At 52.2% G+C, this 26,656-nt stretch overlaps 1 protein-coding gene across 1 annotated transcript in view; it reads left to right on the top strand.

The window, feature by feature from the left end:
* LRP1 (LDL receptor related protein 1) overlaps positions 1 to 26,656 on the top strand; it is a 117,512-nt gene that overhangs the window by 37,625 nt on the left and 53,231 nt on the right. Inside the window, exons 11-38 of the mRNA XM_044679937.1 lie at positions 454 to 690; positions 6,001 to 6,181; positions 6,595 to 6,817; positions 7,689 to 7,890; positions 8,335 to 8,460; positions 8,852 to 8,992; positions 9,145 to 9,270; positions 10,095 to 10,211; positions 10,510 to 10,590; positions 13,422 to 13,589; positions 14,944 to 15,126; positions 16,174 to 16,374; positions 17,465 to 17,710; positions 17,834 to 18,031; positions 18,518 to 18,722; positions 19,134 to 19,298; positions 19,842 to 20,086; positions 20,497 to 20,628; positions 21,542 to 21,769; positions 22,010 to 22,184; positions 22,367 to 22,461; positions 23,145 to 23,294; positions 23,426 to 23,566; positions 23,723 to 23,857; positions 25,004 to 25,135; positions 25,349 to 25,483; positions 26,039 to 26,168; positions 26,492 to 26,618. Coding sequence (XP_044535872.1) covers positions 454 to 690; positions 6,001 to 6,181; positions 6,595 to 6,817; positions 7,689 to 7,890; positions 8,335 to 8,460; positions 8,852 to 8,992; positions 9,145 to 9,270; positions 10,095 to 10,211; positions 10,510 to 10,590; positions 13,422 to 13,589; positions 14,944 to 15,126; positions 16,174 to 16,374; positions 17,465 to 17,710; positions 17,834 to 18,031; positions 18,518 to 18,722; positions 19,134 to 19,298; positions 19,842 to 20,086; positions 20,497 to 20,628; positions 21,542 to 21,769; positions 22,010 to 22,184; positions 22,367 to 22,461; positions 23,145 to 23,294; positions 23,426 to 23,566; positions 23,723 to 23,857; positions 25,004 to 25,135; positions 25,349 to 25,483; positions 26,039 to 26,168; positions 26,492 to 26,618 — 4,625 coding nt within the window. The remainder of the gene's footprint in view (positions 1 to 453; positions 691 to 6,000; positions 6,182 to 6,594; positions 6,818 to 7,688; positions 7,891 to 8,334; positions 8,461 to 8,851; positions 8,993 to 9,144; positions 9,271 to 10,094; positions 10,212 to 10,509; positions 10,591 to 13,421; positions 13,590 to 14,943; positions 15,127 to 16,173; positions 16,375 to 17,464; positions 17,711 to 17,833; positions 18,032 to 18,517; positions 18,723 to 19,133; positions 19,299 to 19,841; positions 20,087 to 20,496; positions 20,629 to 21,541; positions 21,770 to 22,009; positions 22,185 to 22,366; positions 22,462 to 23,144; positions 23,295 to 23,425; positions 23,567 to 23,722; positions 23,858 to 25,003; positions 25,136 to 25,348; positions 25,484 to 26,038; positions 26,169 to 26,491; positions 26,619 to 26,656) is intronic.

Below are 26,656 nucleotides of genomic sequence, written 5' to 3'. Positions count from 1 at the left end.
CTCTCTCTCTTTCTCTTTCTCTCTCTCCCTCCTTCCCTCTCTCTCTCTCTTCTCTCTCTCTCTTTCTCTCTCCCCCTCCCTCCTTCTCTCTTTCTCTTTCTCTCTCCCCCTCCTTCCCTCTCTCTCTCTTTCTCTCTCCCCCTCCCTCCTTCTCTCTTTCCCTTTCTCTCTCTTCCTCTTTCTGTCTCTGCCTCTCATTCTGAGGATGATAGAAACTTCACAGGGGGGTGGGGGTAGAAGAAGGGAAGGAGAGGAACAAAATATTGGTTCAGGGTACCTAGGTGAGACCCATATAAGCTCAAACCCTTTTCTTCCCTCACTACCCTCCCCAGTGCATTCCAGGAGCCACAACCCCTTTTCTCTCTGCCTCAGCCTGCAGTCCCTCCAGAGGGAAGGTACCTAAGGAGCTGTGTCTGCCATGTTTGTTCATACTTATTCTTCCCTCCTCTGCAGAACCAGAGCATGAGCTGTTCCTGGTATATGGAAAGGGCCGGCCAGGTATCATCCGAGGTATGGACATGAATGCCAAGGTCCCCGATGAGCACATGATCCCCATAGAAAACCTCATGAATCCCCGGGCACTGGACTTCCATGCTGAGACTGGCTTCATCTACTTTGCTGATACCACCAGCTACCTCATTGGCCGTCAGAAGATCGATGGCACTGAGCGGGAGACCATACTCAAGGAAGGTAAGGGTCTCTAGAGTGAAAGGAATGGGCCACAGCAGATCCTGGGGGAGAGCCTGGAAGGTTTCATTTCTGAAGAGCTCTCTCAGCACAAAAGAGTGGAGGGAGGATGGAAAGTATGGAAATTTAGGGGAATGATAAAAGGAAGACTTGCATAGCTACCTACGATATAGAGGTAGGGAGAGCAGTGTAGAACTTGGACAATGGATTCAGGACTGTGTTCACAGGCCCTAAGATCCCCTGGGTGAGTGGGGGATCCTCTTTCTCCTCGGCTCACCAGAGATACAGCTCTGAGCCCTTAGCCTTCGTGGCATCAAACCTAGTACTGCTCAGGAACTCTCACTTTAGCACTGGGGCAGGGGGAAGTGTGCCTGTGTGGCAGTGGGGATTCCTTCCAGGACAAAGGTAGGTGGCCCTTACTTTAAGCTGGGCCAAGTACAAAAATGATTCATACTTTTGGGAAAATTGAATCCCATTTCCTCATTGACTTCTAGTCCCAGTTTATTGGCCCAGTGCCTTTATTTCTGGTTGTTCTTCAGGGATGACTGAGTCTGTGAGCAGTAACTTTTGAATCCCTTATTTCCCCTCCCAGCCTCTCAGGGATCCCCCTCGGTGAGCCAGAAACAAATGGTGGTGTAGGATGGATGGGGATTCCCCTACCCCTACCCGTAATCAAGCAATTAATGAACAGGCATTTGTTAAGCGTTTGCTCTGGGCTGGGCACGCTGCTGAGTGCTAAAGATGCAAAGAGAATGCAGAACCAGTCCCTACCCTCAAGGATCTTACCTTCTAATATGAGATTCTGCGTGTCCATAAATAGTAGATACAAGCTATGTGGGGATCAAATGGAAGTTAAGCCGAGAGGGGGGAAAGAATTAGAAACTGAGCGGACGGAGAAAGACCCCCGAATAAGGTGACTTTTTTGTTTTTATCATTTTTTATCCTAATAACAAATTGACACATAAGTTTTCTGAAGTTACATGATTCAAATTGTCTCCCTCCCTCCTTCTCTCCCCACTCCCAGAGCTTGCAAGCAATTCCATCTGGGTTATACATGTGTTATCACACAAAACATATTTCCATATTATTCATTTTCATAAGTGAATAATCTTACAAAATCAAAACCCCCAAACATATATCCGAATAAACAAGTGATGAATCATATGTTTTCATCTGCATTCCTACTCCAGCCGTTCTTTAAGGTGACATTTTTGAAACTCCTTGCCTTCTGCCTTAGAATCGATATGAAGTGTCATTTCCAAGGCAGAGCAGTGTTAGGCAGATTTGAACTCAGGATCTCCCATCTCCAGGTCCAGCAATCTATCCACTGAACCAGCTAGCTGCCCCCAGTAAGGTGACGTTAGAGCTGAGCCTTGAAGGAAGCCAGGGATTATGAGAGCCTGAGGGAAAGAGAGAAAGCCTCCCAGGCACACAGATGGATACCGGAGAGGAAGTGTTGTGCACAAGGAACAGCTAGGAGGCCTATCTGGCTTGTGTGAAGAAGAGCAATGGACAAGAACTGTGGTTGGGCCAGGTGCTGAGCTTTAAGTGACTCGGGAGTCTGTATTTTCTCCTAGCAGTGCTAGAGAACCTTTGGCATTTACTTAGTAGGGTTTGGCGTGGGCAGACCTGCTTTTCTCCTTCCCATTCTTTCTGCTTCCCAGCAGATCTTGTTAAGGGAGGCTGGCAGCTTCCGTATCCCTCTCTTCTCCAGGGTACGGAGGATGAGACGCATGAGGCAGGAAGACCAATGAGAAGGCAATTGCTAGGGCAGCTAGATGGCTTGGTGGATAGAGTCAGGGCTACAGACAGGAGGTTCTGAGTTCAAATGTGACCTTAGACTAAGATAGTCGTCACCTCGACAATAATGGGGAAATTCACAAAAGGAGTAGATTTGGGAAAAGATAATGAGTTCTATTCTGGACATGTTGAGTTCAAGTTGGGGTACAATTGGAAAGAGCCATCAGGCAAATGGCAATGGTGAACCAGAGCTAAGAGGGAGACTGTGGCTGGATATTACAGAAATGAGAGGTGATGAGATCACCAAAAGAGATTGTATAGAGACAAAAGAGTGTGACCTACATAGATAAAAGTCTAGCTACGGAAGCTAAAAGGGAAGTCATCAAATAGGAAAAAACCAAAGACAGAATTATCACCAGAGGGGAAAAAAATGCATGCAGGGAAAGAAAGTGCTCAACCATGTCATATGCTGCAGAGAGGTCAAGAAGGATGAAAACGGAGGAAAAGGCCATTAGATGTGTCAATTAAGAGATCATTGGTATTGCATGAAAGCACTGGTATAACCTATAATAGACCATTTACCTCAGGAGGGGAGCAGAGGAGGGAGGGAGAGAGAATATGAATTGCAAAATGTCAGAAAACAATTGTAAAAAATTGTTTCTATGTGTAATTGAAAAAATAAAAATTTAAATTAATTTAAAAGTGGGGGTGGATCATTGGTAACTTTGGAGAGGGCAGTATCATTTGGATAAGGTCAGAAGCCATATTAAAGAGGGTGTAGAATCCAGCGAGAGGAAATAGAGGCTTACAGGGCAGGTGGCTTTTTCAAGGAGCTTAGCTGAGGAGGAGAGGAAAGATATAGGATAAGAGCTATAGATAATAAGATTTATTGAGGTTTTTTTTTTAATAATGGAGAAGACATAGGCAGCAGGGAAGGAACCTTAGATAGGGATTAGTTGAAGATTAAAGAGATAGAAGGGATGATGAATAGTAGGGGCAATCTGCTAGGGAAGATGGAAGGGAATGGGATCAAAGGTATATGTGGAAAGGTTGGCCTTGTTCAGAAAGGCTGCATCTTTATCAGAGACTAGAATGATGTGGAAGACAATTGGGGAGGAAATCAGAGAGATGTGCAATGAAGAGGGTTAGGGGGAAGGGAAGCCCTTGCTGAAGGGCTTTACATTTTGGGGGAACATATGAAACAAGGTGCTCAGTTAAGTGGGTAAGAGAAAGGACTTGAAAAAAAGAGAGAAGGTTGATAGCAGGTAAAGGAGATGGAAAATTAGGAAAGAATAGAAGTATTTCCTTGCTATACAAATTCTCAGTGGACTTGATCAGCATGGTTTGTGGCTTCCTCTAGCTCTGTTCACCAGCATATGAGTAGCCATGAAGGAAGCAGATGGGGTAATCCAGGACCAGGGTTTGGCAATCTGTGGTCATCAGTAGGTCAAAGGATCAAGGGATTTGAAACTAGACAATAGTGTAGAGTAGAAATGGTTCACCAGTAGGAAGGGAGGAGTGTGTTGGGATGATGGACTTATCTGAGGGATGAGATTGGAGATGACAATAAGGAAAAGAACAAAATTAGGAGTTTTAAGGTATGAGGAGAGGTAGAATAATAACATGATGATTAGATAAAGATATCTTGGAATTCAAGAGCATGGAATTAGAAAGACTGTGGGTATGGCCATCCTCGTGTCTGGCCAAGTTGGAATGGAGGTTTAGAACATGGAAGCTGATTGAATGGTTTGAAGAAGTAGGAGGTCAGGGTATCTGAGGAAACTTCAGTAGGGAAGTTGAAATCTCCTAGTATGAAACTGGGGTGGAGAGGAAAACTTGGATACAGACATTAAACTCATTAATGAAGAAGAATGAATATCCTGGGGCTTGGTAATAATGGCCACCAGAATCTGGATTGGGTGATAAATTTGGATAATGTGAACCTCAAAGAAGAGATCAGAGAATGATGGCCATGGAGAGAAAGTCTGAAAGTGGTCATGGGAAGCAAGAAGTATTCTGATTCCCCACTGAAAACAGTGAATCGAGGGTGATGAGAGAAAGTGCAATCAGTACTGGAGCAGGCATCTAGCATTTCAGGAGAGTTTCCGTGTCATCAGAAAGGACAGGCCTCAGTGAGTGCTAGAAGATGGAAGGAACAAGTGAAGATAATAGAAAAATGGTTAATTATGGACCAGGTATTCCAAAGGGCACAGTGGAAGGAAGATCCGGAGTGGGACACTGAGGAATGAGGTTAAGATGAATGGGATTGAGGTAGTGGATGGCTGAAGTTAAAGAGAGGAGCTTGTTTTTCAGTAGTCAGGTGTTCAGTATCATCAGGGTAGGGAGAGTATGGGAGTAGGGAACTGAGTCCAGGCAGAATACCAGTGGATGGGGCAAAGCCAGTGAGGAAGGCAGATGATTAAAAGGTTTAAAGTTGCCCCTCTAGTTCTTGACAAGGCAAGTTTCTGACTAGGTGGTGTGATGTGTCCTGTGAAGTCTGTCTCAGAGCAGGCACAGACAGAAAGAGGTATGTTCTGGGAAGTATGGGATCCTGGTCAGGAGACAGGAGGTAGCATGTTCTGGGGTGTGGTATATACTAATCTGGGGTGTATACCAATCATGATTTACCAGTAGATCACAAAAACTTCTCTGTGGTTCTTGAAGCCACTCTTACAGATACTGTCTTGTCTGAATTATGTCAGCTGAGTTGGTTTCTATTTTCCAAGGTCTAGAGAAGAAGATTGATTGAGGATAATGAATGATATAAAAACTAGGACTTCTGGATTGCAGACAAATTGATGGAGGTCCCAGCAGGGTTGATTTAGGCATAATATAAGGAAATACTCCCTAATAATTAGTTCTAGTTGTCTAAAAGTAGAAAGGGTTACCATGGAAAGTAATTGATTTTCCTTCACTGGAGATCTTCAAGTGAAGGGAAATGGCCACTTGTGGAGCAAACATTCTTGACCAAAGATGAGTTGGACAGTGTGGCCTCTGAGGACCTTTTTAACACTGAAATTCTGTGATGCTAGTTGAAGGAGACTTAAGATGAGCCCTTTTGTCAAATGAAAAATCGCACTGATTTATTCGTGTATCAGCAGGGAGTTCAAGCACTCCACATTCATTAACTTGAGATACAAACAGCAATCACCATGTCCACTGGCTGCCATATGCAATATTACAAGAACGTGCTCTTTGATACAGACTCATAAACACGCACAATAACCCTCCACTCTTTTAACCCCACTTCCTTCCTCCACTAATCCCTCACAGAGGAGTCTCCATGAGGGTATCTGGTGTGATGGAAAGTGGAAGCCCCAGCCTAGGAGTCAGAAGACATGGTTTCTAGTCTTATCTCTGCCGACTGACTTACTCAAGGACATTGGTCAAGTGACTTCATCTTTCTGGGCCTCTGTTCCATCATTTGTAAAACGAAATAGTTGTCTTAGACTGTCCCTAAACTCTTGATGGGCCTGGCATGTGCTTGTCTTGGAGGGCTGCAAGAGGCAGATGAAGTCATCTTGTTGATTCCTGCCCTGATTCCACTCCTGGCTTCCCCCCATTCCACCCTAGGTATTCATAATGTAGAAGGAGTGGCTGTGGATTGGATGGGAGACAATTTGTATTGGACTGATGATGGGCCCAAGAAGACTATCAGTGTGGCAAGGCTGGAGAAGGCAGCCCAGACCCGGAAGACGCTGATTGAGGGCAAAATGACTCATCCCAGAGCCATTGTGGTAGACCCACTCAATGGGTGAGTTCCCGAGGGTACATGGAATTGTGGAAAACTGAGGCCAGAGCAAAATCCAAAATATAACAAATGGCAAGAAAAGGATGGAGAATAGGAATTGGGATAGGGGTGGAGGAACAGGTATTGAAAACATAACACTTAGCAGCCAAGATGGAGAAAACCAGAACAAAGGCTGAAGTTGGGGAAGAAGTCCAAGTGGAGGGGTATAACATATAAGAATCATCCTGGAAAGAAGGAGAAGAGCTTACTTTATGATGGTCAGAAGTAGGGTCTTGGGGAAAAATAGAATGAAGATCCAGAAGAGTCTCCAGTTGTATGGGCCAAAGGGTAGAATAGGATGATCTGAGAATAGGAGTATCAAGACTGGTGGAAACAGGAGGCTGAATGTGTTGGCTTTTACTTTTCATTGCCAACAGGTGGATGTATTGGACAGACTGGGAGGAAGACCCCAAAGACAGCCGCCGGGGCCGACTGGAGCGAGCCTGGATGGATGGTTCCCACAGGGATGTCTTTGTCACATCCAAGACAGTGCTGTGGCCCAACGGCCTGAGCCTGGACATCCCTGCTGGACGCCTTTACTGGGTAGATGCCTTCTATGACCGAATTGAGACCGTATTGCTCAATGGCACTGACCGAAAGGTGGGCCTGTCTTTGTGCATATATCTCTGTGTTGATATGTGAATGTGTCTGGGTCTATACCCATGAAGGGCCTGGAACTTAATAAGAGGAAAAGACTGGTATTCTCCCTTCTAACCCAGGCTCTTGGAGGAAGAAAGAGGGCATCACCCAGACATGGGTCTGACAGCTGATTTTTTTGGCTTGGACCTCTGAGTTTAAAAGTGTAGGAAACTCTCTCCCCTGATATAGAGCAGCCACTCGTTTGCAATTGTATTCGGGGACAAAATTTGGCCCTGGCTTGGAGGAGGGATCTCCCTGGTTTAATGGGAAAGACAGGACCCATCCCAAAGACATAGAGAAAACTAAACACAAAGAGGATTCAGGATTAAGCACCTCTCCCGGCAGAGAGGTGATGAACTCAGGTTGTAGAATGAGACATTGATATTTGGACATAGTCGATTCGGGAACGGGGAAGAGGGGAGTGAGAGGAGATGAGTCCAGGATTGCCTGGGGGAGTATGATCTTGGGTAGAAGCAGCAATAACCTCTGGGGAGGCCTTGAGAAGAGGCTCTCCTTCTTACTGGAACCCTCCAGGCCTTTCCCAACTACTGAGGAAGAGTTGCTGGGGCTTATTCAGTTCAGTTGCACAGACATTCATTATTCCTTCCCCACATTCATTATCTCAACTTCCCCCATTTGGGTGCTACCTCCCAGACCAGGTTCCCTACTCCTGACTCAATGACATCTTTCCATCTAAGTGATGATATGTCTCCTAGCTTCCCTATTATACCTTATATACCCTTATATAATATAATAATAGTATATACCCTTATACACTCATCGTGCCTTCTGCCAAGAGCCCTCAATCCTTACTCCTCTCCCCCATCTCCAGATTGTGTATGAGGGTCCTGAACTGACTCATGCCTTTGGCCTGTGTCACCACGGCTCCTATCTCTTCTGGACCGAGTATCGAAGTGGCAGTGTGTACCGTCTAGAGCGGGGAGCACCAGGCACAACTCCCATTGTGACTCTGCTTCGAAGCGAGAGGCCCCCTATCTTTGAAATCCGGATGTATGATGCCCAGCAGCAGCAAGGTACTCAAGGTTCAGGGAGAGGGGAGACATTTGGTAGCCCTCCCTTTCCCATAGATAGCAGTCACATGAAATAAGGCAGACTAGAGTTTAGTTGGACCAAAAATGGCAGCCGATTTTTGGCAGAAAGGACCAGGTCTCTGGCCCTTTCGTCTATCTTCCCTCCAATATGGTGAATTTGGGAGAAGGAAAAATGCCTGTTCCACTAAACCCAAGTCTTGACCTGTCCTACTCATCTCTCCCATTTCCGTCTTTCACCCACCCCTGATTGTCCTGTCTCCTCTTCTTCTCTATTTCTTCCCTATCCATCTCTTCAATCCATTCTCTTCTCTGCATCTCCCCTCTCTGGCCCCCTCTGGATTTGTCTAATCCTTCTCCCACCTTCATCTCCTACTGTCCCCACCCATCCCCATGCCCCATTCCCTCATTTTGACCCATCTCCTCCAGTGGGTACCAATAAATGCCGTGTGAACAATGGCGGCTGCAGTAGCCTCTGCCTAGCTACTCCTGGTAGTCGACAATGTGCGTGTGCAGAAGACCAGGTGCTGGATGCTGACGGTGTCACCTGCCTTGGTATGAGGGGTTCTGGAGGTGTGGGTTCGCTTAGGCTGGTGGGAGTCTTTTGTCTTGGCATTGGGTAGGGAATAGCTTCCCAGCCCCAGAGCAGTGATGATGAGAGAGAAGCTCAGTAGTGAGTTGGGAATGGGGCAAGGAAATGACTTTTGAAGAACTAGGAAGACTTAAGGAATCTTGGGAGAGGGTTGAGAAAGGAGTTGAGGAGGTGTCACAAAGTGGTTAGGGGGTTGTAGTTAGCTCTTCCTAATTGTTAGGAAAGAAATGTGACGGGGAGAAGAATACGAGTTGATGAGGTTTCACCCCTCATCTGTCTCGTGGTAAGGTTTCCCTCTCTCTTTAATAATCTTTGTATCACTTTCCCATTTCACCCCCCCTTGGGGACCTGCAGCCAACCCATCATACGTGCCTCCACCCCAATGCCAGCCTGGCGAATTCGCATGTGCCAACAGCCGGTGCATCCAGGAACGATGGAAATGCGATGGTGACAATGACTGTCTGGATAACAGTGACGAGGCCCCTGCCCTCTGCCGTGAGTATTGGTAGCTTTCTCTTTCCTGCCCCAGCCTCCTATCTATGAAGTTTAAGAGATAGCCATGGTTTTCCCTACCTGGGGTGGGGTTTGGGGGGGCCTTCCCATACTGTGGCCCAGATCCTCCTCACTCCAAATTTCTTCCCCTTTAGACCAGCACACATGCCCTTCTGACCGCTTCAAGTGTGAGAATAATCGATGCATCCCCAACCGATGGCTGTGCGATGGGGACAACGATTGTGGGAACAGTGAGGATGAATCTAACTCCACCTGCTCAGGTGCAGTGTTGCCCTCAGCAATCTGGGAGAGGGGGGGAAGGGATGGGGGAGGGGAAGGAGTATGAAACACTGCTGCCCTGTGAAAGTGTGGGGGAGAGGAGAGACAGGCGGAAGAGGACCCCGAGGGAAGTAGAAACAGGGAGTTGTAGAACAGGGAGAAGAGGGGACATTTAGACTAAAGAAGTAGACTTGCAGGGGTTGGAGCCCTGGGATGGGGGGCTCGGAAGGAACAGGATCCATTATTCTGTGTCTCATGGAAGGAAGACTGAGTGTGAAGAGCCTAAGACAACCTCATAGGAGGAAAGAAGACTCCACTTTAGAGCATTCCTCTCCGGGTAACCAAAGACTGACGAGCCTGGGAACATCTTCCTTCCTTAACCCAAGAGAGAGCCCAAATGAGGAAGAAGTCTTGGGGACGTGGGGAAGTGATTCACTGATTTGGGAAAGAGAATGAGATGAAATGGAGTGTTGGTGGGGAGGGAGAAGGAAGTCATTCTCCTTCCCCAAAGTTCTGTTGTGCAGCCCCATCAGCCTTGGGAGAAATGCTCGATTTGGAACTGGAGGGTATAGGTACGAGTGCCAACTCTGTCTCATTGGTCGTAGGACCTTGGGAAAATGACTTAGCGTCCCGATTTCTCAGTGCCCTTATCAGTAAAAGAGTGGGTTTGTACAGGAGGCTATCCAAGATCCCTTCCAGCTCTAACGTGTACAACCCAGTAGCCATTACGGAGGATTTGAAGATAGAGCCAGACCTCAGAGATGAGTGGTGACACACATCAGCGTGCACACTCACAGCCTTGCCCCTTGACCTCTGCTGTCCACAGCCCGAACCTGCCCCCCCAATCAGTTCTCCTGCGCCAGCGGCCGCTGCATCCCCATCTCCTGGACGTGTGACCTAGACGATGACTGTGGTGACCGATCCGATGAGTCAGCCTCATGTGGTGAGAGAGTGGGAAGGGGAAGAGGGGGAGAAGAAGGCTGTGGGCTTTGGGTGGGGTTGTAAGAACGGATGCTCCCTACTCCCTGTGGGATAGAGAGCTTCTTGCTCTGAGGTCCCCTTGACTTCCCACCAAGAGGAAGGTACTAGACCCAGAGGGCCCCCCTCTCCATCCTGCTATTGTCTTAGGGGCCTGGGATGATGGATGCGCCCAGGACGTGAGGGGGGGGGGCAAGAGCCATCCACTCACCCCACTGGCCCCTTTGTGGCTTACCCAACCCTCATTCCTCCCATACCCACAGCCTACCCCACCTGTTTCCCCCTGACTCAATTTACCTGCAACAATGGCAGATGTATCAACTTCAACTGGCGCTGTGACAATGGTAAGGGCTTTCCCTCTCCATCTCTACCTCCCCCTCTTTTCCTTCCCATCTAATCATTGAGACACTAGAAGTACCAGGACAAGCCCTGAATGAAAAAAGAGAGTGGTCAGAACTAAACTGGCAGGGAAGCTAGGTGGATAGAGTGCAAGGCCTGGAGATGGGAGGTCCTAGGTTCAAATCCAACCTCAGACACTTCGTAGTTGTGTGACCCTGGGCAAGTCACTTAACCCGCCACTGCCTTGGAGCCAATACAGAATAGTGATTCTAAGAGAGAAGATGAGGGTTTAAAAAATTAAACAAACTGGAGCCTCCCTGTCCCTCCTAACTTCCAGCAGGCTAAGGTCCTGCTATGTTGGATAGAGAAGAGGGGAAGAGGAGAAAGAAGAGAAGAAGAAGGAGGAAGAAGAGGAGAAAGAGGAGGAGGGGGAGAAGGAAAAGGAGGAGGAGGAGGAGAAGGAGAAGAAGAAGGAGGAAAAGGAGGAGAAGAAGGAGGAGGAGGAGGAGGAGGAGGAGCCTCAGCAGCAGCAGTTAGGCACCTGGTTTGGGCCTGGATGATGGTGGATGATTTAAAGAGGGTCACAAACCTTAATAGGCTCTAAAGGCTGGTTCTTATTGGTGTCATCAGTGAACTCCTTTCTGCTTCCTGTTGCTCCAGCGTGGGACAGGGAGGGCAAGGAGAGAGAAGAGGGAGGCTAGACCCTCTGAGTTTCTTAACCTGGACCAAGGAACTTGTTTTTTGTTGTTATTGTTTTTATTTTGACTTACCTCAATATAATTGGTTTCCTTGGTAGTCCTCAGTATTTTATTTAGTGCATTAAAAAAAAAACCAACATTATTCTGAGGCTGCTATGTGGCTCAATGGAGAGAGCCAGGCCTAGAAATGGATGGTCCTGGGTTCAAATCTGGCCTCAGACACTTCCTAGCTGCATGACCCTAAGCAAGTCACTTCACCCCTGTTGTCTAGCCCTTACCACTCTTCCTCCTTGGAATATTTAGTAAAGATTCTAAGGCAGAAGGTAAAGAATTAAAGGAAAAAGAAGACTGTTCTGAGGAGGGGTCCGTAGACATTCCCAAGCCTGCCCAAAGCCCCTGCCCCAGAGGGACCAGACCTGAGAGCAGTTTGAGCAGGGAGATCACCCCCATCCCTTCTCCCCCACCCTTCTCCCCTGGAGTCCTTGCCCTCCCCAATGGTCTGCTTCAGGCAGCCGACCGAGGACCAGGTGATGCTCGACCTGGGCTGAGGGGGTCACTGTGCGTGTGCGTGTCTGCATGTCTGTCCTGTCATTGTCTCATCCCTGGGGGCGAATCTCCCGCCCCCATTCTATCATGACTTAGTTGTGAGCATGGCGTGTCACGGTCTTGCCAGCTTGTGCTGTGTCTTTGCCCGGTCTCGTGTGCCAATGGTTCCCCTGGCGGTTTCTGTGTTTCAGAGAAGGATTGTGGGGACGGCTCTGACGAAAAGACCTGTCCTGAGCCTGCCGGTCAGTGCATAGTAGCACATGCACCATCAACCCACACAGAGCCCTGGGCCAGCCCTGTGGGCAGCTCCATTCCCCCACAAGCCTCACTCTTTCCCCTAGACAGTTCTGAGATCCTTGCCTTCCCGGCCCCCTCTCCGAGGACCTGGCGGCAGTGGGGCGAGAGAGACTGAGAAGCATGAGGGAAGGGAGAGAGATGGAGAGAGAAGAAGAGAGAGGAGGGACAGAGGAGGGCCCTGCGTGGACAAGAGCCAGGGAGACCAGGGCCCAGACCAAAGGAGCTAAGGCAGAGGAGAGAGGAGAGAGGAGAGGGAAGAATGGCCCGCATACCCGACAAGAAAGCCAGCCCAATCGCTGAGGGCCAAGGCCCCCTTAGCCCTGATGGACCACCATGACCCAAATGCTGGAGGCCCAGGCCCTGGGGTGAAAATGCCAGAGGGCTTTCTGAATTTTGTGGAGACCCAAATCAGGGTTGAATTTAGGCCCCACGTGTCACATAGGAACCAGGGTAAGGTTGGGGCTGCTTCAAGGGCCTGTTCCTCCCCACCTCCCCTCACAAAGCAGAAAGAAAGAGAGAAAGACAGAAAGAAAGAGAGAGAGGAAGGAAGGAAAGAAAGAAAGAAAGAAAGAAAGAAAGAAAGAAAGAAAGAAAGAAAGAAAGAAAGAAAGAAAGAAAGAAAGAAAGAAAGAAAGAAAGAAAGNACAGTTACCCCAACAGAAGTGTGTAAAATAATATTTGCTTGTTAAATTCTATCAGCATTTGTTAGTAGGGGAAAATGGTAATTGCCATGATCCAGTTATGATTTGTACCACATACTTTTTTTTAAAAGATTCTATTGTATAAGACACTTTTGTATAATGGGGAAAGCATTAAAAAAAAGAATCCCTGAAGAGCTAGGAAGGATTTGGAAGAGAGATAAGGAAGGAAGGATGGGAGGAAGGAAGGAAGGAAGGAAGGAAGGAAGGAAGGAAGGAAGGAAGGAAGGAAGGAAGGAAGGAAGGAAGGAAGGAATATCCTCTCCCCCTCCAAAGGCTATCTAAGGATGGAGGCCAGGACCCGGGAAGGGGGCTCTGAGAAGCAGCCCTCTCCCTCCCTCCCTCCCCCTGCCCCAGGCCTCAGCTGTGTGGTCCATGGTGCATGCTGCAATCTATGCAGTTTCTGTGTCTTTTCTGTTTGTTGTTTTTCACCAGAGGAGGTGGGGAGGGCGAGGAGGGGCCGGGGTGGCCTGGAGTCCAGGGTGGGTGGAGAGAGCCCCCGAGTGGGAGGCTTGGGGAAGGCCGGCTCTGCTGACAGTCTCCTTCTCACTTCTGTTCCTTGCCCGCTGCTGCCCCCCACCCCATCCTGTCTGCCAGACAACGACTGTGGAGACAACAGTGACGAGGCGGGCTGCAGCCACTCCTGCTCCAGTACACAGTTCAAGTGTAACAGCGGTCGGTGCATCCCTGAGCACTGGACCTGCGATGGAGACAACGACTGTGGAGACTACAGTGATGAGACCCATGCCAACTGCACCAACCAGGGTGGGCATCTGGAGGAGGGGGGCGTGGGGCACAGCTGGCAGGGCGGGCACCGGCAGGAGAGACAGATGCGTGGGGACCACGTCGGCCAAAGCTGCACCGACTACACTAACCGGGGTGGGCGCCTGAAAGAGCCTCAGTGGTAGGGAAGCAAGAGAGCAGCCATCCCTGTGCCAGCCGGGCACCTAAAAGAGAGGGCTCTGAGGGGCACCCACACCCCACCCAGAGAGCACCCAAAGGAGGGGAGCTTGGAGCAGAGGCGGGGAAGAGATGCCAGATGCAAACTCACAGTGCTTGGCACCTGGAGAGGAAGGGTTCAAAGTCAGGTCCCCTAAAGGAGAAGGGCACGGGAGCCAGGCCCTCACTGACCGTTCTGGGTGTGCACAGCAGCTCTCCTCATGCTAGCACGGCCGACCACAGGGCACCGCAGCCAGGGTCGTGCCAGTTGCATCAGGGTGGGCACCTGGAGGACAAGAGCTTGGCGAGGCTGGGGGCGGCGGGCAGACGCTGAAAGGAGACTCCTAACCCCTTCATCCGCCAATCCAAAGGATCAGGTGCTTACTTTGCGTTCAGCATCATGCTGGACGCCGTAGGGAACACAGAGAAGGATAAGATACCAGCCCTGACCTCAAGACTCTTACAGTCTAGTTGGGCAGCCAAGACACACACACGAAAAGATAACTAACAAAACAAGGCAGTGTGTGGTAAGTGCCAAGGGAAGGACGCAGCCGTAGGTTCTCTGGGAGTCAGCGAAAGGGGGAGATCCCTCTGGGCCTCGGTGATGGAGGAAGGCTTCCTGGAGGAGGCGAGACCATGACTGCTTTAAGAGGATTTTGCGAATAAGTCAGGCAGACTCCAGTTTGACACAGGAAGTAGGGAACAGACGAGAAGGTTGGGCAGGTGAGATCCAGCAGAGAAGGTTGGACCTGTGGGAAACCATGGCAGATTTCCGAGCAGGGGTGGAAGGTGTTGTTTTAGGCAGATTAATCAGCCCAGGGATGTGAAGGATGGAGAAAGCAGGAGAGCAGCCTGCTGGCATTGCCGTAAGTCAGGCATGAGCTGCGCAGGGCCTGAACGAAGGTGACAGCGGAGGGAACCGAGAGAAAAGGGCGACAGGAAAGGCATCGGGAAGGAAGAACCGAAGCAGACCTTGGGGGCAGATTCAGCTCCAGCACACGTGGTCACCGTGGAGATGGAAAGACGTGGGGGAGTAGGCAGAGGAGGGAGAGCCTTTGGGTGGCTCTCGCCTGGGAAGGAGGAGAAAGCTAGGTGCCCAGGGTTAGGAGGCTGAACTTGGGGGTGAGGGAGAGGCTGTCCCCAAAGCCTTGCCCTCACGCCCTCCACCCCTTGCTTGCAGCCACTCGACCTCCTGGTGGCTGCCATGCCGATGAGTTTCAGTGCCGGCTGGATGGACTGTGCATCCCCCTTCGGTGGCGTTGCGATGGAGACACAGACTGCATGGACTCTAGTGATGAGAAGAATTGTGAGGGGGTCACCCATGTCTGTGACCCCAATGTCAAGTTTGGCTGCAAAGATTCAGGTAAAGAATGGCAGGGAAGAGCCAAGAGGGCAGCTGGGAAGTGGAGTGGGGAAGGAGCCTGGGATGAAGGGAAAGGGTGTGGATTCAGCATTTAGAGAGCATCTACTGTGTGCCAGGCGCTGTGCTAAGAGCTCTAAAGAAGATCCGCTCAGGGAGTCAGGAAGGAGATAAAGATAAAAGTAGGGTAACCCTGTGACCCTGGGCAAGTCACTTAACCCGATGCCTAGCCCTTACCGCTCTTCTGCTGTGGAACCAATACATAGTATTGATTCTAAGATGGAAGGGAAGGGATTTTTTTTTTGAGAAAGGCAAGTTTTCATATTTAATTTTTTTATATCAGACAGCCAAATAGCAGGGAGAATAAAATATTCCATCATATTTATACTATAACAAGTGGAGGGGATTTTTTTAAAAACAAAAAAAATAAAATAAAAGTAGAGGCACTCAAGGAGGGGAAGGAGCCTGGGACAAAGAGAAAAAGAATGGATTCAGCATTTAGAGAGCACCTTCTGTGCCAGGCACTGTGCCAAGAGCTTTAAAGAAGATCCACTCAGGGAGTCAAAAAGGAGATAAAGATAAAAGTAGGCTAGCTGTGTGACCCTGGGAAACCCCCATTGCCTAGCCCTTACCTCTTCTGCTGTGGAACCAATTCTAAGATGAAAGGGAAGGGCCTTTTTTAAATAAATAAAATAAAATTAGAGGCACTCAAGGAGTGGGGAAGGAGACTGGGATGAATAAACATTTATATAGCACCTACTGTGTGCTAAGCACTTTAAAGAGAGTCCTTCAGGGAGTGGGGAAGAAGACAAGGAGGACCAGCAGGTCCATGGGAGCAGGGCAAAGAGGAATATCCTCTCCGCAGTATTATGAGGTGGACATTGTGCCATCCCAGGAAGGGCACCCAAAGAGCAAGCCATGCCAGTATTGGGTCACACATTGTCCCGTTTGGAGGGCAGCCCCAGCCCCATGTGTTTCCCACTCTCCTTAGAGAAGCCAAGCGAGTCTTAAATGATGGAAACGGGCCTGACGCTTTGTCTTCCCAAACAGCGCGGTGCATCAGCAAGGCCTGGGTATGCGACGGGGACAGCGACTGTGTGGACAACTCGGACGAGGAGAACTGCGAGTCCCTGGCCTGCAAGCCCCCCTCGCACCCCTGCGCCAACAACACCTCCGTCTGCCTGCCCCCCGACAAGCTCTGCGATGGCAACGATGACTGCGGAGACGGCTCCGACGAGGGCGACCTGTGTGGTAAGTTCCTGGCAGCTGGGACCCGGCCACGGCCTTCACTTCCCTCCTGCTACGTGCCTAGCGAGGGGCCGGCGGAGCTTAGAGGATGGGACGCTCAGGAGCCAGGAAGCCTCGCTTGCAAATCCCCTCTGCCAGCGCCAACTAGCTCTGCGTCTCGGGCAAGTCCCATCACCTCTGGGTGCCTCGGGCCCTGCTCCAAGCCTTCTCTGTGTCGGCGGCGGAGGCAGCTTCTCCCACGGGTGAAACCTCGCCCCTCTCAGGAGTTCTCCTAGAAGGCGGGCACGGGCTGGGGCCAAGGAGCCGTGGTCTCCGGGCTCGGGGAGACCAGAGTCCCCTAGAATGAGGTCCCTGAGAGCGGATGCCAAAGGCCTGGGAGAGCCAGCAGGGTGGCATCCAGAGCCCCTCTGCTCAGTCCCACTGGTCTGGGGAGGGAAGCGACTCAGCCAGAAGGCAGAAGTGGGGTTGGAGGCGATCTCTGCCCCACCGCAGGGATTTGGCTTTGGGGAGGTGGGAAGGAACAAGAAGGGTGGCCCGACCTGACTCAGAGGCAGGAGGCGAAATCTGGGTAGCAGGAATGTGAGGGTGTGTTTGGGGGACAGAATAAACCAGTTTTGCCGGAAAGGAAGGTTTATGTCCCGGAGCGGTGGGGGATAAAGACAGGTGGGGCCCAGCGATGGAGTGATTTTCAAGGTTGCCAGGCCGGGATTGAGGGGGAGGTGAGGGGTCAAGAGGAGGAAGCACGGGAAAGGACAAGAGGCAGCTCCGGAATGATAGCCTCTCCCCCTCCCCGGACACACTCTCACAGCCCCCCGTGCCCCGAGTCCACAGATGTCCCGGGGAGGAAAGGCTCCCTTCTTCCCTGCTTCCAGGGGCAGACCCAGGAGAAGGGCGCAGATAAGGAGACTGAGAAAACAGGCTGACGGTCTCCAAAGTCCTGAGGGGGTTCCCCAGGAAAATCTCCATTTCCCAGGGGGAGATTTGGTCCAGACGCCCCCCAGGGCTGGGAAGCCTCTTGGGGAGCCCCTGTGGCTGGACCTCTGGGCCCTCCGTGGTGCCCCCTGACCCCTGGGTCCTCCTTCCTCCCTGGCAGACCAGTGCTCCCTGAACAACGGCGGCTGCAGCCACAACTGCTCCGTGGCTCCCGGGGAGGGCATCCTGTGCTCGTGCCCTCTGGGCATGGAGCTGGCACCCGACAACCGCACCTGTCAGATCCAGAGCTACTGTGCCAAGCACCTCAAGTGTAGCCAGAAGTGTGAGCAGAACAAGTTCAGCGTCAAGTGTTCTTGCTACGAAGGCTGGATGCTGGAGCCCGACGGCGAGAGCTGCCAGAGCCTGGGTATGGCCGGGATGGGGGCGTGGAGGGGGCCCCTCTGGGTTCCCCTGCGGGGCTGACAGATCGCAGGTCCCCCCCCCCCAGCAGGCATCCGGGGCCCTCGTGACCTTCCTCCCCTCTCCTCAGACCCTTTCAAGCCATTCATCATCTTCTCCAATCGGCATGAGATCCGCCGGATCGACCTACACAAGGGCGACTACAGCGTCCTGGTGCCCGGCCTCCGCAACACCATCGCCCTGGATTTCCACCTCAGCCACAGCGCGCTCTACTGGACTGATGTGGTGGAGGACAAGATCTACCGGGGGAAGCTGCTGGACAATGGAGGTGACCGGACGGGGACGGAGAACGAGGCAGAATCACGGGGGATGGAGGAGAGGTGTGGGGACAGACAGACAGTCAGACAGACAGACGGGGGCCGCCAGCACCCCCTCCCCGCCTGTCCTCCACCCTCCCCTCTAATCGAGTTAGGCTCTGCTCTAAGTCCCGTCGGCTGACGCCCCGTAATTACTGTCAGAAGAGCTGCCAGCCCGATAATTAGCATAACGAGCCGTCTCCGAGCTGGCACGGGAGCTGGGCTCATTGGAAAGATGGGGGGGCAAGACACCCCTCCACAGAAGGAAGAGGGGTAAATAGGGGTGAAGGGGAGCCTGGGAGGCTCTGAACCTATCGCTCTTCTGGGCAAGCGAGAGGGACCATCGAGGGAGTCATGGAAACCTGGGGTCAGGGCGAGTGGCAGGGACTCCCGAATCCTCTGGGGCCCCCCATCCTAGGAGGCTCTAACCTCAGTGCAAACCACCTCCCCCCCTTTAGCTCTGACCAGCTTTGAGGTGGTGATTCAGTACGGACTGGCAACGCCCGAGGGCCTCGCTGTAGACTGGATCGCTGGCAACATATACTGGGTCGAGAGCAACCTGGACCAGATCGAGGTGGCCAAGCTGGATGGAACCATGAGAACCACCCTCCTGGCCGGCGACATAGAACACCCTCGAGCTATCGCCCTGGACCCCCGTGATGGGTGAGGCTCCCCTGCTCCTCCTCCTCCTCCTCCTCCTCAGAGCCCAGGATTTCTCCTCCTGCTCTTTATCACATTCAGGATGAGGAAGTTAGGCAGAGTATTGGATCGAGTGCCGGATGTGGAGTCGGCAAGATTTGAGCTCAAATCCTGCCTCAGATAGTTATAAGCTGTGTGACCCTGGTAGAGTCACTTACCCACTGCCTGCTTCTATTTCCCCGTCTGTAAAATGGGAATAATACTAGACCTGGACTCCCCCAGCGGTGGTGAAGATGAAAAGAGCAAATATGGAACTCTGAACCTTAAAGCATGACACAAAGGCTATTATTGCTCCCCTCAGGCAGGCTGGGACATTCCTCCTCATGGACTTCCTCCCCCTGCTGTTATGATCTCTCCTTTCCCCTCTCCCCCCAGGATCCTGTTCTGGACAGACTGGGACGCCAGCCTTCCCCGAATTGAGGCAGCCTCCATGAGTGGAGCTGGCCGACGCACCATCCATCGGGAGACTGGTTCTGGAGGTTGGCCCAATGGACTCACGGTGGACTACTTGGAGAAGCGTATCCTCTGGATCGATGCTCGGTTAGCCTCCTCCTCTGTCCTTAGACCCCATCCTCCTTCAGCCACCGAAAGGCACCCTCTGAACTCTAAATCAGAGGCCTTTCGTCGGACTCCTCTCCACTGTCTGGCCTCCACCTTCCCCTGGGTGTGCCCCCGAGGTCAGCAAGGGGTTCTCAGGACCCCTGAAGGAATATACTAGGAGAGATGAATGCTAGGGTGGGAAAAGAGGGAAGCAGGGGTAAGGAGCTATGGACCAGAAGGCAAGCACAGTCAGGGAGTTGGAGAAGGGCAGAAGGTAGAATAAAGTCTGGTGGGCAGGCGAGGGTGGCTCAGGGCGTCCAGGAGCTCAAGGGGCAGAAAAACAAAGGACCAAGAAGAGGATGGACAAGAGGAAGAGTGGCCTGGGTTGAGTGGGTTCTCTCTCTAGTTTTACCCCACCAAGTATTGGCAGGGGGTGTCCGTGGTTAATTCAAGGTCCTTCAGGAGAGATGGGGGAGGCTGAAGGAAAGGGGAGCCTAAGAGTGAATGGGTCCTGGCAGCCCCCTCACTCTGCCGTATCCGTAGGTCTGATGCCATCTATTCTGCCCGCTACGATGGCTCTGGCCACATGGAGGTGCTTCGGGGACACGAGTTCCTGTCACACCCATTTGCAGTGACGCTATATGGAGGAGAAGTGTACTGGACAGACTGGAGAACAAACACGTTGGCCAAAGCCAACAAGTGGACGGGCCACAATGTCACTGTTGTCCAGCGGACCAACACACAGCCCTTTGATCTGCAAGTGTATCACCCTTCCAGACAGCCAATGGGTAAGGGGAACCTGGGGAAGGAAAGTCTGATAAATGAGGAACCATTATTCTGTTCTTGGATAAGAGAGAAGCCTGGGTGGGGAGCAGAGATCGAGGTCATAGTTTTTAGGACCTTCAGGTGAACAGGGAAGGCCCCCCTTTTTTTGCTCAGCACCCCTCCAGCCTGGGAGGATAGAATCCCAACACGATCGATTTTGGAAGTGAAATCAAGGATGAGTGTAATGAACCACCCAACCCAGTATTGAGTATGGAAGGGGAATCCCTGGACCAGAAATCTGGGGAAGAGGAAGAGATGTGGAACAAGGGCAGTAAAGAAGGAAGGAAGGTGATGTGCCAGGCAGGAAGAGCAGCTTTCCAGGAAGGGAATCTAAGAGTGAAGACTCTTTTGCCCTCCTCTCTCTGACCTCCAGCTCCTAATCCCTGTGAGGCCAATGGTGGCCGGGGCCCTTGTTCTCATCTGTGTCTCATCAACTACAACCGAACTGTCTCCTGCGCCTGTCCTCACCTCATGAAACTGGACAAGGACAAAACCACCTGCTATGGTATGGATGTGGAAGGCTGGGGGCTCCAAGGAGCCAATGGTGAATTGAGGCAGGGGTAGGTAGGGCTCAGGCACTCTGGACCACAGCTGTGGGAAGGCTGAGAAGAGAAAGGAGATTTGTTCATTCGACAAACATTTCTTAAGCCTCTACTCTCTGTAAGTCATCCTTGTATCCCCAGCACCTAGCACACAATGCCGGGCACACAGTAGGTGCTTAATAAATGTTCCTTGACTGATCAATGGGGGGAAATGCCCAAATAGTTAATGTATGAGGGAGAGTGGGGCAAGTGCCAGCAAGTGATCCAAGCAAAGTATTATGAGAAATTTGAGGAGTTACCTCATTTTGCCTAGGTCAGAGCAATGATAAAAGCTGAGGGGAAGGGATGGACTTTAAGGAGGAGGCTCAGTGGACAGAGAGCCAGGCCTAGAGATGGGAAGTCTGGGTTCAAATCTGGTCTCAGATATTTCCTAGTTGTGCGACCCCGGGCAAGTCACTTAATCCCAGTTAACCATTCTTCTGTCTTGGAACCAATACATAGTATTGATTCTAGGATGGAAGGTAAGGGTTTAAAAAAAATGGAAGAGTTAGTCCTCTCATTGGAGGGGACACCTAGCTGGGTCTTGAAGGATGCATCCCTCCAGCCTGGGAGGATAGAATCTCAACGGGATGAAATTTGTAAGTGAAATCAAGGTTGGGGATAATGACCCATCCAAGCCGGTATCGATGATGGAAGGGAATTCCTAGACCAGAAATCTGGGGAAGAGGAAGAGGTTTGGGCCAAGAGTGAACGAGAAAGAAGAATCAGAGGCCTGCCTTCCCCAGAGAGCAAGGAGAGCTCCTTGTACCTAGGATGAGACCATGGAGACACAGGGCCGCCTGGGACGACCCTCTCTGACACCATCATTCCCAACAGAGTTTAAGAAGTTCTTGCTGTACGCTCGTCAGATGGAGATCCGGGGTGTGGACCTAGACGCCCCCTACTACAACTACATCATCTCCTTCACCGTGCCCGACATCGACAACGTCACAGTCCTCGATTATGATGCCCGGGAGCAGCGCGTCTACTGGTCTGACGTCCGAACTCAGGCCATCAAGCGTGCCTTCATCAACGGCACCGGCGTCGAGACGGTCGTCTCTGCAGGTACCCCAGCAGTGTCGCTTTGCCCGAGGTCTCAGCTCGGCTTCAGTCTACCGCCGGGCCCCTCTCTCCGTGGAGTCCGCTAATGTGACTCTTTCCAGGCCTCTCCACACTCCTGGCGGCAATGCTGGGCCCCAGCCCTGACCTCCATAGACCCTGGCCCTCTGGACCCCTAGCTAGATCTGGAGATCCAGCCTGAGCCCTTCCCTGCTCCCATGTAACATCCTGTCCCACGTTCCCCAGATCTTCCAAATGCTCATGGGCTGGCTGTGGACTGGGTGTCCCGAAATCTGTTCTGGACGAGCTACGACACCAACAAGAAGCAAATTAACGTGGCCCGTTTGGATGGCTCCTTCAAGAATGCAGTGGTCCAGGGACTAGAGCAGCCACACGGACTCGTTGTCCACCCCCTGCGTGGGTAAGTCTAGGGAGATCACTGTGGGACCCGGATAACCTGGGGAACCCCTTTTTATTAGAGAGGCGGCATCCATCCAGGGGTGCTGGGAAGTGGAGGATTCACAGAGAATGCCGGGGGAGTGGGGGCGGGCGTCCTTGAAGTGTGAGCCCTCACCTCTCATCCCACCCCTTTTCCTACTCCAGGAAGCTATACTGGACAGATGGTGATAACATCAGCATGGCCAGTCTGGATGGTAGCAACCGCAGCCTCCTCTTCACGGGCCAGAAAGGCCCTGTGGGTACGAGCCTAGCCCTTGGGCCCCAGATCTTGAGACCCAGAGGAGCCTTCCGTCCACTAGTTACCAACAGGGCAAAGAGCTCAAGACTTAGGGTCATCCAATACCCTTAATTTAGGTTCTGCCATTTACTTAAATTTTGACCTTAGACAAGTCTAAGCCTCTTCGGCCTCAGTTCCCTCATCTGTATGATGAGGGTGTCGGACCAGATGATTTCAAAGGTTCTTTCCAGCTCCAAGTATGTGTGAAAGGGATCTGCAAGCCTCAAAGCTCCTCTTTCTCCCTTCCCCAAAACCTGAAGGAGGCAGCTTGGTACTGTGGAAGGAGCCCTGGCTCTGAAGCTAGAGGACTTGGGTTCAAATCCCACCTCTTGTTACTATTTATATGGATGACTTCATCTCCCTTGCCTCAGTTTCCAAATTTGTAAAATGAGAGGGTTGGACTAGATGACCTCTGAGGTTCCTTCTAGATCTAGATCTGTGAACCTGTGATCCCTCCAGGCCCCCATTCTCCCCAAACTTTCTCTCCCACCCCCAACCACCGACAGGGGACCCTTCTCACCCTCCATGGTGGGAAAGGCACGTCTCAGATCAGGAGATGAGGTGGGGAGAGGCCCAGTTCACCCCTGGTACAGGCTGGAAGTGCTAAGTCCCTCCTCCCTGTGTCCCTCTGATTCCCCATGCCAGGCCTGGCTATTGATTTTCCCGAGAACAAACTGTATTGGATCAGCTCCGGAAACCACACCATTAACCGCTGCAACCTAGATGGGAGCGGCCTAGAGATCATCGACACGATGAGGAGCCAACTGGGCAAGGCCACGGCCCTGGCCATCATGGGTGAGGACGGGGAGGAGCTTGACCCAGGGTCTGGGCCTGGCGATCCCCGCGGTGGGAGCCCCATGGGGCGAGGCGTCACTAAGGTGATCGTGTCTTGCTTATCTCCCCGCCACGCTCCTTCCCTCAACCAGGAGACAAGCTGTGGTGGGCAGACCAGGTCTCGGAGAAGATGGGCACCTGCAACAAGGCAGACGGCTCGGGGGCCGCCGTCCTGAGGAACAGCACCACCCTGGTCATGCACATGAAGGTGTACGACGAGAGCATCCAGCTCGGTGAGGGGCCGGCCGAAGCGGGAGGGGCGCCGGGAGCCGCGCGGGCTGGGCACCTGGGGGGAAGCCCCAAATCAAGGCAGCCGGCCGGCCCCCGCCGGATTCGGCACCCTCAGAGGGACCCTGGACGAGAGCCGCCTCCCCTCTCCGTCCCTGCAGGTCTCCAGGGAACCAACCCCTGCAGCGTGAACAACGGCGAGTGCTCCCAGCTCTGCCTCCCCACCTCGGAGACGACGCGCACTTGCATGTGCACAGCTGGCTATAGCCTCCGCAGCGGTCAGCAGGCCTGTGAGGGTCAGTAGCGCCTCCACGCCCCCCTCCCCCTCTCAGGGTCATCCGCCTGAGACGCAGTCCAGAAAGCGTGCCGGCCAGGACCCCGAAAGGCCCCTCTGGGCCCCGGAGCTTGTAGTCCGGGTGCCGGGAGCGTGCTCAAGAAAGGATGGGCCAGGGTCCGAGGGGAAGGGAGCCGAGAGAGCTCCCTTTGGGTGGTGGGGAGGGATGGGGGGGCCAGGGAAGGGGCAGGCTGGATGTCATCGACAGCGGGGAGTCTTTATTAAGTGCCTGCTGTGTACCAGATGCAAGGCTCAGAGGGGGAAGGGAAGAGCCCCCAAGAGCTGTGAGAGAGGAGATCGGCTCCAGGCGGCGAGCCAGAGGCAGCTGGGGGGGCTCTTGCTGTTCTTGGGGGGCTGGTCCAGGGGCCTCGGGAGCCTGGCAGAGCCCTTTTCCTTCAAGGAAAAGGTGAATCTGGCCAACCTTTTCGAGGAAATAATAGTGACCCGTTGGGTAAGAGAAAGAAGAATTCGGATGGCTGCGAGGTCTCTTGTGTGAAAGATGGGGAGAACGCGATGCCGGTGACAGGCGGGAGGAGGCGGGAGGCAGCCTGCCTCAGGAGGGGAAGGGGAAGTCCGGTTGGCATTTGGAAGGGTGGGGCCAGCCCGTGGTGAGTGGTGAGAGATGGAGAACAGAGATGGGAATCCCAAAGTGCCCCCTTTGCCCTCTCCCCGGACTTCCCCTCCGACCAGCTTTGGCCATATGGAGGCATGGTCCGCCATCTTTCTATATGGACCGTATGGACCAGTGGGTGAAGCGAGGAGGGAGGAGCAGAGTGTTGGTGAAAAATCGATTTGTTTTTGCTGCCCTCTTCTGGCGGCTCCCTCCCTAGCCATGAGGAGCTATTCTCTGGCCTTTTCTTCCTCTGAACAAGGCTTGGCAGGCTTTGGAGTCAGCAGACCGGCGTTCAGATCCTGCCCCTGCCTCTGATGTGTGGGCTCTGTGTGTGACCACGGAGCCTCCCCGGCCTCCGCCCTCTCAGCTGTAAACTGAAGTGATTAGACGAGGTGGCCTCTGAATCTGGGGCAGAGCAAGGCCTCAGACCCTTTGCTGGGAATGGCAGGGGGAGAAGACCGCAGGGGTCGTGTCTGACCGGAGCATGTGCCGTAGGTGTGGGCTCCTTCCTCCTGTATTCCGTGCACGAGGGGATCCGGGGGATACCGCTGGACCCCAGCGACAAGTCGGATGCCCTGGTCCCTGTGTCTGGAACATCACTTGCTGTGGGCATCGACTTCCATGCTGGTGAGTAATTTGTGGAGGAGGAATCAGGAAGATGTGTGACGGGCCCCGAGATGGGAAGGGGGTGTGCCTGGAGGGCACAAGGAGAGAAGGAGCCCTCACCACAGCCCTGCCAGTCCCCCCACTTCTCCAAAGACCTGCTGCAAGTATCTCCCACCCTAACTCTTCCTCTGTCTCCATTCTACCCCCACGTGTCCACATTTACTCCTTTCCCAGACAACGACACAATCTACTGGGTAGACATGGGTCTCAGCACCATCAGCCGAGCCAAGAGGGACCAGACGTGGCGTGAGGATGTAGTCACCAATGGCATTGGCCGTGTGGAAGGCATTGCTGTGGACTGGATAGCAGGTGAATGGGGGAAGAAGTCACCATCCTGGGATTGCTCATTGAGGAGGGACTTAGGACGAGATTTGACAGGGGGGACTCTGGGGAAGAGAGGTGACAAGAAAGGGAACAAAAGGCTAAGGTCCACCCGTGCATAAAATATAGCACTTTGGGGGTGCCTTGATTGGGTCTGCTGATTTCTTTTTTTGTCCTTTAAAAACTTCTGTGTTCCCCATCCTCAGGTCTTTTGGAGTGGGGTAGGCCAATAAGAGCCCAAGGGTCAACAGCCAGCCCTCAGGATGGCCTATTTTTATGTAGCCCAGGAGCCTTTAAGAATGGTTCTTTCCTTCCTGGGCTAGACAGAAACAGGTGATGGCACGATTTAGCCCTTGGGCCATGGTTTGTTGACCTGGTATAAAGGATGGCTCTCTGGGGGGAGTAAGAGGGACTGGGATCCAGGAGAAAAGTGGATAATATAAAAACAAAAGGTATCAATGAAAAAGGAATTTACTAAAAAACAAAGAAAACAAAGGGATGAGACTTTAGGAATTCATCAAGATTTGGCTGGTTCTTTCCCAGGCAACATCTATTGGACTGACCAAGGGTTTGATGTGATCGAGGTGGCCAGGCTCAATGGCTCGTTTCGCTATGTCGTCATTTCCCAAGGCTTGGACAAGCCACGGGCCATCACCGTCTACCCAGAGAAGGGGTAAGAAGAGTGACCGCCCGTACCTGCGCCTGAATACTCCAAATCCATGTCCCACACTAATAAGATTCTCCATCTCAGATTTCCCCAGGAAATGCTATATGCCTTGGCCTTGATGGCCTCCATCCCTGTCCCTGTCCTCGGGAGTGTGGGGAAGTTCTCTCTTGGTCTAATTCGCATCCTCCTATGCCTACCAACAGACCACCTGTATCCCTGAAAAAACAAATCCAGTGCTGCCTTCTCTAGGGATAAGGAATTATGGGTCCCACTCTTGGATGAATTCCTGCATGTCTTAGGGCTTTGATACATTCATACCCACCCCATAGGTATCTGTTCTGGACAGAGTGGGGCCAGTACCCAAGAATTGAGAGGTCACGGCTGGACGGCACAGAAAGAGTAGTCTTGGTCAACGTGAGCATCAGCTGGCCCAATGGCATCTCTGTTGACTACGAGGTGAGGGTCCCTCGGACGCACTTGGGAAGCAAGGGAAA

The sequence above is a fragment of the Gracilinanus agilis genome, chromosome 5 (assembly GCF_016433145.1).
Source record: "Gracilinanus agilis isolate LMUSP501 chromosome 5, AgileGrace, whole genome shotgun sequence".
In the NCBI taxonomy this organism is placed as follows: Eukaryota; Metazoa; Chordata; class Mammalia; order Didelphimorphia; family Didelphidae; genus Gracilinanus; species Gracilinanus agilis.
This window is presented reverse-complemented; position numbering and strand designations above follow the sequence as displayed.